Source organism: Triturus cristatus, chromosome 2_1, assembly GCF_964204655.1.
Source record: "Triturus cristatus chromosome 2_1, aTriCri1.1, whole genome shotgun sequence".
NCBI classification, from domain to species: Eukaryota; Metazoa; Chordata; class Amphibia; order Caudata; family Salamandridae; genus Triturus; species Triturus cristatus.
Genome location: NC_140581.1, coordinates 364,347,070 through 364,362,992, shown reverse-complemented (window position 1 = coordinate 364,362,992; position 15,923 = coordinate 364,347,070). Strand labels below are relative to the sequence as shown.

The 15,923-nt window shown below is 42.3% G+C and overlaps 1 protein-coding gene across 2 annotated transcripts in view; it reads left to right on the top strand.

The window, feature by feature from the left end:
• The window catches only part of PLPP1 (phospholipid phosphatase 1), a 308,844-nt gene that overhangs the window by 60,056 nt on the left and 232,865 nt on the right, over positions 1 to 15,923 (top strand). Inside the window, exon 2 of one of the 2 annotated variants that reach the window (XM_085631307.1) lies at positions 3,402 to 3,556. The exons of the other annotated variant lie outside the window; for it this stretch is intronic. Coding sequence (XP_085487433.1) covers positions 3,402 to 3,556 — 155 coding nt within the window. The remainder of the gene's footprint in view (positions 1 to 3,401; positions 3,557 to 15,923) is intronic. 2 annotated transcript variants of the gene reach the window in all.

Below are 15,923 nucleotides of genomic sequence, written 5' to 3'. Positions count from 1 at the left end.
GACGTGCGTGCAAAATTCTCCCCGAGCGTATTAATCTTAAACCCTGTAATACTGAGGCTGCACGTCAGTCGGGGAGTGGAGAGGGTGGTCACCCCACCCTTTCGCCACTCGTCACAGGGTGGGATCGGTCCTGCCCTGGGACGAGTTGGGAAAGGGTGTAGCAGAGGCTGCAGGCTGGCGGGAAGACCAAAAGTCGATCGAGTCTGCGCATATTATCAGGCCTTCTGAAGACCACTGCAGACTTGAGTTCTGCTTACTGAATCCTGTGCTTCTGTTGATGGAAGGACTGTTGCGGGTGGTGCCTGTGTTTCTCTATGGACCTGCACGGGCCGCCAAGAGCTGAGGAGCAGTCCCAGTCCCGAAGGGCCCCCTAATGCCGACGGCAGCCTGAGCCCCCTACCCTGTGAGTGGATAAGGACACGGCGGTAAGGAGGGAAAAAAGCTTAGGAATTCTAGAGACACTGGCATGCTGAATTTAAGCAATATGCAATTAAATCATGGGAACTCTGACTGTAAATCAAAACGGGAGTCCGTACTGAGAGATAATTGCCAACCGTTTAATTAGCTGGTCGAAGGAAATGAGGCCATAACGTAAGGCCTCTTGCAGTCAATGCTCCACATCTATCGTTAAAACTACACTACATCCGCAGGTCATTCATAAATGGGGCTGCCCACTTTAGAACTGGGATCCAGGTTCGAATCCCGACATCCAAGCAGCATCCTGTGAACCTGGGCAAATCGTTTAACCCCTTCGATGCGCATGACGGAAGAGTTCCGTCATGCGCATCGGTTGCGCTGTCCGTATGACGGAACCGCTCCGTCATGGCCCCGCCCGCGCAATAGAACCTTCAGCACAGCGAGGTAATCTGCGCCGCGCTGAAGGGGTTAATTTCCATGATCCCAATAAAATATGAATATGACCTGGTGTAGTGTAATGTAATTGGTGCTCATATGAGCCACGCCAATACATTCTGGCCGAGAGAGCGCTATAAAACTGCCAAATAAAATGGTGCCCAGCATCTGAAAACATTTTATCGTGCATACCTTCCCCTACTAGTTAACAGACCCAGGACTAAGTGGAGTCAGCTTCTGCCTCTAAACTCGATACTAGAAGAAAATAAAGCCAGAGATGCCATTGACATTTCCATCACTGAAGTACTCAAGCAGAGCTAATATCAATGAATTGCAATCTGCGCTGATGCATGTCTTGCCATAGGTAATTAGACAAACCTCTTCCGTGATGTTTAATACACGGTGAGAGAAATGCAGCGGAAGTGGTATTATAGTATGGGCTTAGAATGGTTGTCTTTTACTTTACCAAAAGGTGACCACAGGCAGAAGTACTTTGTAAATACAAACCATGTTAATTTCTAATGCATTACTAAGTTAGAGGGATTTCATTCCCTTATGCTATAAAAAACACAACGGCCTCTATTCTACTCTTGACATTATTCTGCACTCAGATGCCCTCCGCAGATTTCTAGATGCTTTATAAGTATCGATAGATGTTGATATGAGGGCTATTGCTACAAAACAAATGCTATAAAAATGTACCCAGTACTGGCGCAGCTTATTTCAGCACACTTAAAATATTGTAAAATATACCAAAAAATAACATAGGTACTGATGTGGGACTTTTATACAGGACTTTTCCCGTAGGGATACTGTAGAGTACTGTACAGGTCATAGAATTGAGAGTGGGGTCCAATCTAATGCTGGCCATGGGGAACAGCTGGGTGCCTCCTTCAAGTTCAACAAGTCTTATTTACAGGCCCCAGCACACCGAATAAGTGCTTGTTTTTAGGCGACTGGAGGTATTTCCATGCCACTTCCTACAGCTGTTCGTCGGAACACCTATCTGCTCCTCCTAACTGGTTGCTCCTCCTGCAGTCACATTCTTTATTGCAAAGCCCACGTACCTAGCAGTCACAGCTGCTGCACCATGATTATGGACCACAGCTAGGTGGACATCAGCAGTCTCCAGATAGCTTTGTCTTTCAGGTAGGCTATCAGTATTGCATGGGTGCAATTTCAATATGCAGGATAATGTAGAGTATTTTAGCTACTTCCAAGATGTTTATGTACTTTTTCACGTACCACATTACTCTTGTACAGTGCATGATTTGAACTGAGTGGCTCCACTTGTTTGCATGATTGAGAGCCCTGGGACTGGGGTTTCTCACAGGGTCTGTCAGTGGGTCAAAAAGGCGATCGCAATATATGGCCATCCAATCATTGGCCTCTCTGCAGATCGCACAGGGCAGTGGTCACATATGAGTTGAAATTGTGATTCGGTGCAAATGGGTGCGATGGGGTTACTTTCATGGGGGTACACAGTTCTCAAAATTAGGACAAAGCGAAAGTGAAAGACAATGCAGCGGTTGCACGCTACTTAAAACTCATCCCAAACTTTTGCGCCCACCACTTTTAAATGTCACCAGCCACCACTGCAAAATAGTGTAAAATGGCACAACAAAAGTATAATTTAACAGGACAATGCCCCCCCAAAAAATGCATTAAAGCCACATGTAAATCTAAAGAATGTGCCCGTACAAGACTGTAAGTGTTGCTGGAAAAAGTTAATTTGTTGACCAGGCTTCACATTGGTTTTCTAAGAAAAGAAGCGGCGTTGTAGCAAAAGGTCAGCAAACACTTCAGAGGTACGTGTCTCACCTTGGGGCAGTGAATGCTAATTAAAAAAAAAAAAAAAACGCTATGCACTCAATTAATAACTATTGTTTCCACCATGAACTTGATCCAATCAGGCGCCACAACTATAGATAAGGTAGCATTGAACTCTTGTTGCATATGGAATAGCTGCTTAAGGGTCTACTCTAAACCTTCCTGTTTCCATGGCAAATATCAACATACTGGGATGATGCTTGGAGACTGCAATTGGGATTAAATGCCTATTTACTTACCATCATGATTTCTCTTTATTGTAACAGGATTGCAAGTTCTTTGTCTGTGTTAATAAAATACTGAGGTATGCTACAACTCGCATAAGTTACTTGAGATCTGATTCATTGGTCTTTACGGTTGTCTGAACTGCGCCCATTAATATTTATAAGTCGTGTTGCTGAAAACAATGTTTTAGGAACTCCGTAAAACTCTGAAATTCAGCCCCTGGTTAGTGTGAGGCATGGGGAGCCCTAGAACCACTCTCCTCTAGCTCTGCTCCACCTACTGGCTTGTGATTAATTAAGAGGACTTCATGCTTTATCTTGGTAGTATTGTTCTGTGTGTGCGCACTGCATGAGCTTTCTCGCACGTTATCTGTGATTATCGAGAACTCAAAGCTGTGTATATTCTTTATGCTGCTTCATCTAAGAACTGAAGTGAACTGATTTTTAACCTTTCTGTGTATTTGTTTCCTCATTTTCCCTCCCCCCCCCCAACAGCTGGCTTACCTTTGGGTGTTCTAAACTTGGCCAAAATCAAGCCGTATCAGAGAGGCTTTTTCTGTAATGACGACAGCATCCAGTATCCATTTCATCCAAGCACCATCACCTCCACTGTCCTCTATACAGTGGGATTCACCCTGCCCATTCTATCTGTAAGTAGTCCAATATCCTAGGTGTTAGGGGTTCGGGCAAACACTGATTGAGATCCAGCCCTTATCAGCGTTGCTTGGGATTGCATTTGGTGACTGAGATGGATCCTCTTCCTTGCCAGTTAATTCAATTTTATTCCCATTTGTGTTTTTTTTATTATTCTAACTTTGCTGAACTTTGCTAGCTGTATCTTTGTGTTGCGTAGCTAGCCTGCTAGGATTAACATTTGAGTTTGATTATAGTACGAGTTGAGAATTGCATATCAAGGGGTTTTCCATTTCTGAGGGACCTTTTTGTTGACTTCTCATACCAGAATGTGTGTTTCAGATCCTCTCTGACCTAGGATATTGAGGATCCTTCCAACAACAAGCCATTTAAAATGGCTCACTTTGTTTGGCTTGTTTTTCCCAGTATTCAAGCAGAATATCTTGGAATGTGTCCGCGCCTGTTCTGTCCATTGACAGTTTTATGTTAGATGATCTGACCAATCTTCCCGTGTTCCTGTTTAGTTAGCGTTTATGAGTTCGGGTCCTGCAAACTTGGAATCTTGCAACGCGGCATTTTTGAATGCTGTAACAATTTCCAGGGTGTGTTTTATTCATGTTCTGATTAGGTAAGCACTCTCCCCAGACCGCAGATAATGCTTTCCCTTTACGTGTTCTGGATGAATGTGAGGTCATCTTTGGCCACCATCATTTCAGTTGGAGAGAATGGATCAAAAGCAAGCACACAGTCAAGTGGCCGAGTGTCAATGAATAACGGTTTTGCGAGCATTGCTGCTTTTGCGATGTAGGGTTTCTTCTTCTGGCACTCTTAATAGGAGCTTTGTGCCAAGCAGCCGTAAGCTAACTCTGAAAGAACAGTTTGTCCCTCTTATTGTTGGCAGTGTGCAAATCCGCTGCATTGTGTACTGAGATCATCACAGTTGTTGCGCTGAATGCGGCACAGCTACCTGACAAACGTTTTGTGGCAAATTGTGAGTGAAAACCTACCATAAAATAGTAAGAGTGGCTGCTATCCTCTTCAGCCACCCTTGTGTAGTTTTATTTATCTGTGGCATATTTGCAATAAAAGCATAATTCAAAGACTGACTAAGTGTCCATTACCACAGAATATGCACAGTGAATGAGATGATATTAAATTATCTGCATTGCAGATCTCCATTTTTCTGAGTGTGTGGGGAAAGCATGAAGCTTGATGGGATCATTATCTCTGGCTTGCCTTTATTGATTTTTGAGGCATAGTGTTGCATTTAGCCAGATACACACCTTTGTGGGTGTCACATGGTCAGGTTTCCTTAGGGGCAAAATCAATTGCTCATCTCCATTTTGCACATTCTGCAGTCTACTGATTGTTTGAAAATTGTCAAACTGGCTGCATTAAAACAGTGTAATCCAGAATTGATGACTACATAGCTGATTTTAGACTTTCTCTAAAGGCGTGATTTGAGCTTGTGGTGCCCACTGGCATTGATTTTTGGGGACCAGCATTGATTTTTTCCTCATCAGACATTGACCGAGAGCAAAAGAGGGCGAAACAAACAAAGGAAAGTAGTAAGAGACAGACGGACAAATCCCTTCAGGAAGGTAGAAAGCGGCAAACTTCAAGAGCTAAAAGGATAGGGTGTGTCTTGTAGTGGATTAAAGAGGCATGTGGTGGATTCAAGATTATGCATTCACTGGGCCCGGGGCTTCTGAGCAGCACTTTGGGGGCTGCAGTCATTATTTTACAAATTACTCACTGACCTCCACCTCCAGTAGTCAGTTTCATTCCACGTGAATAAGCAGAATGTCTAGATTCTTCTTGAACTAAACTTTCAAATGAGACTTAAGATTTCTAATTGTTTCCACTGAAGATGGAGCATAACCAGGGCAACTGACATTATGAGATTCTATGGCTGCTGCTTTTTTTGCACTAATATGGATTTGCCACTTAATCCCTCATCTGCTGATTTTTAACAACAAAAATTTCTAGATCAAACGAATTGGAGGGTACTACAAAATGCGGCGACGTGTTCACAAGCAGTGGAAAGTCCTTGCCAAAGATTTACTGTTTTTATCTTTCCGTTGTTTATTTCTGTGTTCGGTTGTTAAACTGGTACTAATGAGATTACATCTTTGCGGAGACCGTTTTACTATGTGTAAATAATAATAATAATTGGTTTAAAAAAAATAAAGTAAATCTATCAAAACATGTGCTGCATTATGCTGCATAATTCCAGTTGCCCTGAGTATACCTTAATTAGCATGACCTTGCGAATGCATATAAAGACCAATAGAGCCTTGACCATTTATCAGTAATTCAGACTTGTTTCTATTCAGGAATAGTCTATTTTACTGCATCCAGACATGGATTTAACCCAAGGTTTGGGTTATTGCTTGCTGCTGCCTAAGTTACATTTGAGAAGTAGAATGATCTGTGTGTTGTGTGGCTACACCTCTGACACTAGACCTTAACCAAACAATATACTAGGTCTGGTGAAACCTGTTGGTATTAACGAGGCAAGGCTTGCAGGCCTAGCTTCTGGCTAGTCAACATTGACCCACCCGCACAACTTTTTATTCCTGGTGCATTCTAGCAGTCATATTTAAAGCATTGTTGCAAGCCACGCTCTTAGGCTACTGATAAAGAGATTGAGAGAAGTAACAATTGGCTTAATGGTATCTGTTTCTACTCTTTAACCACAGCAGAAAGTTTCATAAAGGCCGCAGCGATTAGAGATTATGAACATTTGAATGGAAAAGCCCAAGGAATGCTGTGAACTTTTCAGGTTCTATTGGGTTGACCGTTTCCAGCAAGCTTAAGATAAATATGTAAATCTGTGTAAGTAGTCCATTGACAATCTGTCTTGACTTCTCTTTAGGAAAACACAATCTACAAATCTACACAAATTGCAGAGTTAGATTTTCTGTGTTGTAGGTGCAGGCGTCTTAAAAGACTAACTGCCCTCCCTATGTGAACTTGGCCTTTGTATCTCGAACGTTCTTTGGCAGGCGATGTCTTCTACAGCCTAGTTTATTATAATTCTGAGTAGCCAGAGTCTTGAGTTTTATTTAACCTGCAGCTTCATTTGTTCTCTGCTGTGGGTGAAAGGGTTCAGTGTGTTGCTGTGGCTTTCCGTCCAGTACTGGTGCAATAAACCAAGAATCCACTTGTAAAGTATGCAGTAGAGGCTGGGCAGATATAAAATATGAATGATGACTTAACTCGTGGCTGCACTGCTCTCCCTCAAGTAATCCCTACAGTTTCTGCTCATTGACCCCATGCAACCTCCATGAATCCATCTCTTTAAGCTGCAAGACAATGTCTGATTTGTTACCTTCTGTGACACTAGGCATTCCTCAGTTTTTTCCAGTTGACAGAGCAGACTTATTTCGGCCCTTTGGTCATCATACTATTGGCTTCTATAAATCATGAATGGTAAAGAAAGTTGGCAAATAGACTTGGACTAATCAGGGACGTGGCTGCCCTTTTTGGTTTTTGCACAGTTTACATCTGGATAGCCTTGCACTCAGTTGTAAGAGTAGTGCAAGTGAGCTTCTCCGTGTCGAGGGCAGTGGAAGATGGCTACACTGCCTCTGAACTCGATGCATTCCCAGAACAGACTGTGCTGATAAAGATCATGCATACATAATGGTAAATGTGCCATGATGTGCACGTCACAGTTGGACTCCTTGACGAAGAGTTGGTTTCCTTCTTAACTTTGTGGCACAACAAGGACTTCTTTTTGCCTGAAGAAATTTCTCGATTTACTCTGTGGAAAAGTACAGATTGAAAGGTAAGCACTACTTTTCCCTGTTACTGTCTGTTTCCTTTTTTTTTTTTTCGACCGGAGGCTAGCACATTGTTAGCCTCGGCATTGCCTTTTGATCTTGTAGTTCTGGTCTGCGTTTACTCTAACGTCTCTGCTCCTCAGAAGTTGCTGGTGAATTACAATGCGTTAGAGGAGGCTCTGTTTGTTGGGTTTTGTCCAATTTCTCTGACGTTCAGTCCTTTTGCTTTGCCATCGCTTGCGTCTTTTAGTCTGAAGTGTTATTGGAGAAAATATAATCCCTCTAGTACACTTTGGGATAGTGAAGATTCATCATACTCCGGCATGACACATGATGCATGACATGATTTGGTCCTCGGAGCCAAGTGACGTTCTGCTGTCAGTGCATGTATTCCATTGCCTTTTCCTTTGAGTAACTGTCAATGACTGTGGAACAACCTACAATTTAGATTATTTATTAGGATTTAGACCCTGCCCTTTCTGATTTCATCGAGCAGGGTTGATTGAGGTTGATGTCCTAGGGTCTGTCCTGCTACTTCACTCTTCGTGATAACGATGGCTAGCAGTGACCGGCTTCTCAAGGAATGTGTGTGGGAGTGCCTGAGCTCGGAGTCCAACAACCAATTGGGTAAGATATGTCCATCCCAGTGCTTATCTTTACAAGAAAAGTACTTTTTGTACACTAGAGAAATCATTCACCTGTTAGATCTTTGGGAATGCGCCTAGAATTTGGAATGCTCTGCCACAGGATCTACGTGACACTCAATCATTCCTACACTTCAGAAAAAAAAACTTTAATTACTACTTCTCAACAAATACCTGAACCCTCCATCCTAAAATATTCCAGGTCTTCCATCGCTACCCCCTGAACTGTATTGTTCATCTACTACACCATCTACTGTATATGTTTTTTACCGTGTATTTTTCTTCTTATGTATTCCTTGTATATGTTGTGCAAACTCTGTAAAGCTCTCTGAAACCTACGGGTCAGGTTCGCGCTACATAAAACACGAAAAGAAAAATGAATTGAGCACAATATTGCACACTACTATTCAACAGAAAACCGTTTAGTGTCCGAGCTGTATTCAGGTTGGTGCTGCACCTCCCTCCACTCCCTCTGGTCCCCCTCAATCCTCTTCCAGGCTCTTTCCTAGTTCTGCATGGCCGTTCCTTCTGTAATGGGATATGCAGTAGTAGCATGAATTAAGCTTAGATGCGGTTTTTATTCACAACCAAATGTGTGTGCTCAGTCTCCATTCAACAGTTCTTACCACGCAGAAGAGGGGAGTGGTCTTTGCTCGTTAGACCCGCTGCTGGGTCCTACAGAGAGTCCACACCCTCCCAGTGCAGGATGGGGCGTACCTGCAGCTGCTCCGTACTGTTTTGGGTGCTGGGGCTGCACACAACCGTATCCCCACCTGGATCCTTGAGGAGCGGAGACAGCAGTCCTACTTTAAAGTGACTGTAGGGGCTCGTCGCTGGGCTCATGCCGCAACTGGTAGCTCTTGCTGGGCACCCATCAGGCCAGGTGACACTTCAGTGTCTACAGCTTCTTCTGGCTGGTCACAACTTCAGAAGCTGCAGCCCTTCACGGGCTGTGTACAGCGGGCAGCCACTCTCAAGCCAATTTCCACACACAATTGCAGCCCTGACCAGCCCTTGCTGATTGTGGTCATGAAGTTGTGGTTCCTGCCAAAAATCAGCAAAGAAAGATTATAGGCTCGTTGGATCTTGAGTCCAGCGGATCGCTCTTTTCAGTTCTCTTTGAAAGTAGTAATACCTCAATCTTCTAATTTTTTTGTCTATAGCAGTTTTTAAATGCAATGTCTTAGAAAGTAAAGCTATGCCTAGTATTGAGGTTTTAAACCTTTTATATAGAGTGGAAAAACTTCTATTTTTTTTAATTTTATTTTTTTACGGCGCTGACTCCATTAGTGCAGAATTATAACTGAAGTCTTAAAACAGGTGTGCGACTTAAAGAAACTAATCTGCTAAAATTCAGAAAGGGCTTAAAAACTTCTCAATTTCATTCAAACTAGGAGTACTTCGTCAGTCAGTCAATTTAACTTTATATAGTTTGTTACAACCATAAAAGTATATACATTACATCTATTCCATCCGTTAAAATACACATATAAAACCTGACGCATATTCAATACGCCTAAATTAATCCATATCCTTTTTTAAAAAATTAAGAAATATTCTAAAATTAATAAAACCGGGTGATTCATACATTTTTAGCTTTACATCCAATATTTCTGATAGATCAGTTATCTCTTAGTTGCGCTATCTCTTAACGACGTTGCCATACACGTACAAAAGTTACTCTGTGCCCTCAAGAATCACTTTACCCTTACACATAAATGTCCCCATGGCGCAAGCTAGATCTAAATTCCTCATTTCCATTAAAAGTTCAACAGCTTGCATCCTACTCATTATTCTGTATTTTATAAATATTGGCCATAGAATCTCCTTTCGTATCTCTAAAAATTTCATAAAATCAAATAAAATATGTACAATATCGCAGGGGGTCCCCAAAGTGCAAGTGCATTTCCCGCTATGATCTATCATGAGATTTTTCACCCCATTATTCATATAGCAGGGATTTATCCCCATTCGCACTTTTAGCACCTCAAGTCGTAAATAGTGACTTGAAAACCGATCTATATAAGGGTAATGTGTATCCTTTTCCCAAGCCAAAAACATGTGGGATACTGAAGTTTTTCGCGAGAGATACTCCCGGTCATGTATACAGGACGTATCACAACCCAATGATCTGAGTTCTTACTTATCTATTCGGGGATAACCCAGAAATTGACTGACTGACTTTGTCAGGCCCTGTAACGTACCTATTGTTTCACAACCCGCAGTGCTGTAAGCATAGTGGAATCAAGCAAGGATTATAAAGAAAGTAGCAGAAGGCTTGTCACTCCAGTTTTAAACTTGTAACTAATTATTTTTCGTCAAAAATCCAAATTAAAAAAAATATATATATTGTCTAAATATGTCGTTGCATTGGCCTCCGAATGCTTACGTGTGTGTATATATTTATGTATACAGATTTTTTTTTTTTACATTTTTTTAATAGAGTGAAACCTTGTAAACGGATGTGCAGTTAAAATGTGCATTATAGTCATTTTATCACGAAGAATTACTTTGTGTCGCCATTTTTGTCACCGAGACATTGCCTAACACTTGCGCCCGCGGGTGTTGTACTCCGTTTTTCCATGCTATTAAAAGCACTGACTGGGTAAGAGGTGAAGGCACTGCGGAGCCTCTCCTCTTGCAGGCCCTGGCTGCTGTGCCCCACCCCCTGTTGGGCCGGATCTTGGTTCAGCGCTCTGTGTATCCCGATGCCCGCATTGCACTGCCTCCTCCTACCCATCTTATTTTTCACCAGCGCTACCTTTGGGACCGGAAATGTGTCATATTTGACACCGTATCGGGTGGAATCTTCACAGTCCAGCGATTAAATGCAATGACCTCAGTTTCTTTGCCGCGGGGCCTGTTGGCTGAAGCAGCAGATAGGCAGCCCACGCGCTACGTACGCCCCTTCTCACTCCCCCTTAAACCTTTTACGAGTTGTTCGCGGTTCTGACTCATTCATTTTGCAATGAACAGCACAGTGCGTGTTTCGATGAGACTCCTGCTACCTTTTCAACTGGCCACACATCCCACGGGCTCGGGAGTTAAAGGTTAATAGGGCTCCTTGGATCTTTTTAAACCTAATTTGACCTACAAAGGTCCTGAAGAACCCTTCCCAAGCAGAAGAATACATAACCATGCAGGCATTCCCGATATCTATGCCCTCGCGCAAAGAGGACCCATTGGGACGGGTGTGAAGGGTCATCCTGTCACGTTTGCTTCCTTCATCCAATGTCTGGACGCACAAACTACTTATTTTTCCTTTTCCAACGTTATTTTTCATTTAAATGGTGTGAAAGACTTTAAACTGAGGTATGATCACCAATGCATGTCACCTCAAACAGTGTAAGTATCTCACAGAACGAACTGTTCACAGAAGTACAAAAGAGAAAAGGAATGACCCATCCATCCCCCTACCCTCTCCCTCAAACCCGCACAATGCCACCCACCCTCGTGCAGCACCAGTCCAGTAATAATTACGACTCGCACAACTGTGCTTCATCCAGGAAGGCTCAAGATTATTATGCGAACCCCACTTTGCTTTCATGCAGTGCGCCATGTGTAGTGGGACGGAGGACACGGAGCAGTGTAATCAAGCCGAGCTAACGCTTGTAGACTAACGGCTAGCCAGACTATCCAACATACAGGCCATCGCTGGCTTCCAGGTGGTGTTCCGTTTCCAATGTTCTCTCTCCACACTATCAAGGAGATTTTCTAATGCCTTAGTGTTCCAGATACTTGCATGCCATGTTGACATAGGTGGCCCTTCTTTCTTTTTCCACCTTGCTGCAGTATAAGTGTTTATGTAGTCCTTTGTAAGTCTTCTTGTCTTAAATGTAGCTTATAGAAGGGACGCCTCCTAAAGGGACCCATAAACCCAGTGGTCTTAGCCAAAGCAGCCTCTCACGTTTTTGCTTCTCCGCCCTTAAGTACCTCAGAGTTACCACATGGGATGCTCCATGCGCGTTCTGTGAACGTCTTGTATTCTACTTTACTTTCACCTACAATTGAACAAACCTTTCTTGGGTTACTTTCAACTGCTTGCTTACTCTTTGACAACCAGATGAAGGTGTGCCTGAGATGTCCAGGGAGCGTTCTGTTCTTGCAGGAGATTACCTTCATTTCAGCAGTTCCACAAATGTGTGAAAGTGCTCATGGTCCTGTATCGTTGTTTTGTAGAGCCTGCTCTCAACAGTGCAAGTCGTTTTACACTGTTTGAAAGTGCTGTAGGAATGATGTACTTCTGGTCTGTTAGAAGGAGAAAGAGCCTGATGGTGCCTATCCATTTTAGCAAACAGATTTTCCGGTTGTAGTGTGCCCTGGAAATGTAAATATTGAATACATTTGAAGCATTTCATGTGTCACCACACATCTGTATTTTCCTTTGTAAGCAAGGGTTCACGTTGCTTTGGGAAGCCTACTTTTCTCTGCTGGAGCTCAGTCCCCTTCATTAAGGAAGAGTACGATTGTCCTCATTACATCGCAATAGGATGCTTACACCTTACTCTTGCCAGGAAGTTTTAATGCAGTGCAGACAGTTGTCCGTTTCGATGGCATATAGCTGCCCTTCTGGAAAGCACATGGTACGGATGGTCTTATAAACCTCAATAAAGACCACTCGGAAGGTCTCTAATGGCAAATGCCAGATTGCAATAAAACAATGTAAACTAGTGTACTTGCTAATTAAGTTTCCATTTCAATTTGAATCTAGGTCATGGCGCATTATAGACAGATGCTGCACATTGACACACTGTGTGGTCATTGGGGTATGGGCAATGCAGTAAAAACTTTGACTTCTGCGAAATAAATGTTGTCACCCCAAGTGTTTTCTGCATTTCACCAAGGATTGTGTTAATAGATTCCATTCTGTTGGACATGATTGCCAGGAATGCATTAAAGGCTCACTTAAATTTATATATGGGAGGAAAACCTAAAAGGTGACGCTATCTCCAAACAGCCTAGAATTCTCGGTGGAGCTAAATAAGTCTTTTGCTTAATATGCTAGTTGTTGCCAAACCAAGCCCACATTGTTTTGGTTGCTCAGTCAAAAGGCTTGCTTATTATCCTTGAAGATTCCCAGTCTTTTCTCTCCCAAGATCCTGCTGATTTATAGGTTTGTATGAATGCAAAGACGCAGGGTCTTCTGGGCGCATTCTTGTGATGGCCAACACAAAGCGCAATCCTGCCCTTGACACACTTTGGTTGGGCGCCCTTGGAGTAACCAAAGTCCACATGTGTAGAATCCATGCCACATTTTCAGGATGGCCACTGACACTAGGGCTATTCCATTTGCAATAACTGTGGGTAAGTATTTTATGTGGCTATCTTGAAAAACGGGCATGGATCCGACCCTCTCATTCCGCTCCAAGCTTTCCCTGGTGTCATTGTATGTGCTGTGTGTATTCGGGTATGATCTGAATTGAGTAACTTGTAATGCTTAGCATGGTAACTTCAAAGGTTAATCAAGTCGTTGTCATTATGATAAACTTGGGAATTGATTGATCTTCACTGCGTATCCGCAGGGCCATTATTAATGGCCTAGGGTTCAGGGAGCCATGTTTGTTCTCTAGTGTTGGCAATATTGTGTGAAAAGTGTTATTCCTGGACCTGTAAATTGGGCGCATGGATACTTCTTGAAGATCACTCCTGCACGTACGTATTCATTTCCCATTTGTCTATTAATGTTTGATGCTTTGCCACTTTACAGTAATAAATGATTATACTGTGTATTTCATGTCCTGTTTGGTGTAAGTCAGAACTTTTTTTTAAATCTTTCGCTCAACAAAAAGGCCTTTTCAACTGTTAGAGGTTTAATATTTTTAGACCTCAGTGCTAGTGGTGCGCGAAATGCAGTGCAACTTGGAAATAATGTCAGGTTCTTTTGATTTCCTTGTCTGTGTACAAACTATACAAATTTCCAGATTCTTTACGAGGTGATTTAAAAAAAAAAAGATGAAGAAAAATCCTTATGAAGTCGTAAAGTTCTATTCTCCACACTATTGCTACTGTATTTTTAAGCCAAGATGCACATTTTTCCTTTGTAGTCTTTTTCGGGGTTTAGTTCCTGGTCTTAATTCTTAGCAAAGATTTCTTGGAACACCATACTTTCATCGCGGCCGAGAGTCTCTAAGCTGTTATCTTTGTGACTGTGAAGTCTAGTATTTCTGTTGGTAGGCAACCACGAAGGTTATTTGTCGGACATTCTTTTTATATCTGTATGTAGCACGTGCTACAATGACTGCATGTTTTTGTAACGCATAAATAACTAATACAACACTTGCTCTTCTCAGTAGTACTTAAGTTAGCAACCCTGTAAGGAAGAACCAGTAATTCGACCATGCTCAGGGTGTGATCTGTAGTTTACATACTGTTTTCAGCCAGTTTCCTAAACTAACTGGGCTATCAAATTAAGGACTCTGTGTTTGAGTTAAGTTACTCCACTGTAATTTAAAACATTTGTTGTTCTTTTGTGGGTTTTATTGTTTCTTGTCTTGACGTTTTTGGTTGTTGTGGTTGAAACCAGTTTTGGCTGTTCTATGGCCATAATGCAAGATCCTGCAGCTCAGGGGACCCCCATTTTTTTCATGCCCATTATCTGGTCCCCAAAGGTGAGTTGGTTCTCCGAATCAAAAGGACTGTAAGTGTGCCTCAACTTCAAGAATCATAGTTCTATTAGATGGAGTGTTAAACATATTAAACAGGTGATTACTCCTAGGGTGATCTAGCGCTGGGCAAACATGCATGATTACTGATCTGGATATTGACTGTGAAATCCCTGGCGATACATTTCACACAAGCAAAGTTGCTACGTTGCGTGAAAGAGAGCACAGAGATGCGCCATATTTACATGGAGCACTTCTCTCCCTGTGCTAGTGCACTCTGTGCTGACTACCACCAACACATGCACCTTTGCATCATAGTGCAAGGCTATCTGCGTTACAGGCAGGATTGGTTTTGTGCAGGAAGGGACACCTTTCTGCACAAAAATCCTTCGAGGCATTTTCCTCTTTCTATGTGTGCTGCAGTCACATGTGAAAAGAGGCAATAACGAGGAGAAAGAAAGATATTTCTCCCCGTTGCGCCTCACTTGGTCTGAAGCCCTCTGAAACCCTATTAAGCAGCTTATCCCTAACCAGCCACAAGGTCACTCCAATCTTCCGTCACCATAGTCTTCTTATTCCGTGGCACTCTTGAACTGTCCTGTTCCTTCACTCCAATTTTTTTTCTTTTTTTTTTCCTTTTCTTTGGTTTCTTTCTGGGAGGTGTGAATCTGTGGGTCGTGGCAACAATCACTTTGAATTCAGCTATCCATTACTTTTTTCTTTGAGTACATGCTCAAGGAAGCTGCACCTTCCCATAAGAATCAGAGCAGTATCAGAAATGTAAAATAGTAAGAATATACCAGATTGAAAAGTTGTTTTGAGATGGGAGGGTGGGGGCGCGGTTTATCAAATCCATTTCTAAATAAAAATTTGAAACTAGGCATGGCTCTTTTGTCTCATGCAGGTGTACATTTATTATGGGGTATCTATAGGTTTAGGTATTGCTAATATGGGGCAGCTGTAGAGTGGTTAAAGATATGCGGCATCGTTTGAAAGGAGATTTGTTTTTGTACCATATGGGCAAGATATCAACTTTGACACCTCCAACTTCACAGGAAAATATATCTCTGGTGAAGTTACAAGTTACTGTATGGTGCCCCATGTCCTAGGGAAACAATGAAACGCCTTAAAATCCAAGATTAGCAAACTTTTTTTTTTTTTTTAATTTTATTTTTTATTAACTTTTAAACCCCATCAACTTGAGACTCACATATCATCATATACATATTAGTAGTGCTTTGCAGTTGGATACTTTTGGTACAGTACAAATCCAAGAGACCTCATTTTTTATACATTACACTTATGCCTTTACTGGCCGCACACTCTTAGTGTTTACCTCAAACAATGTAA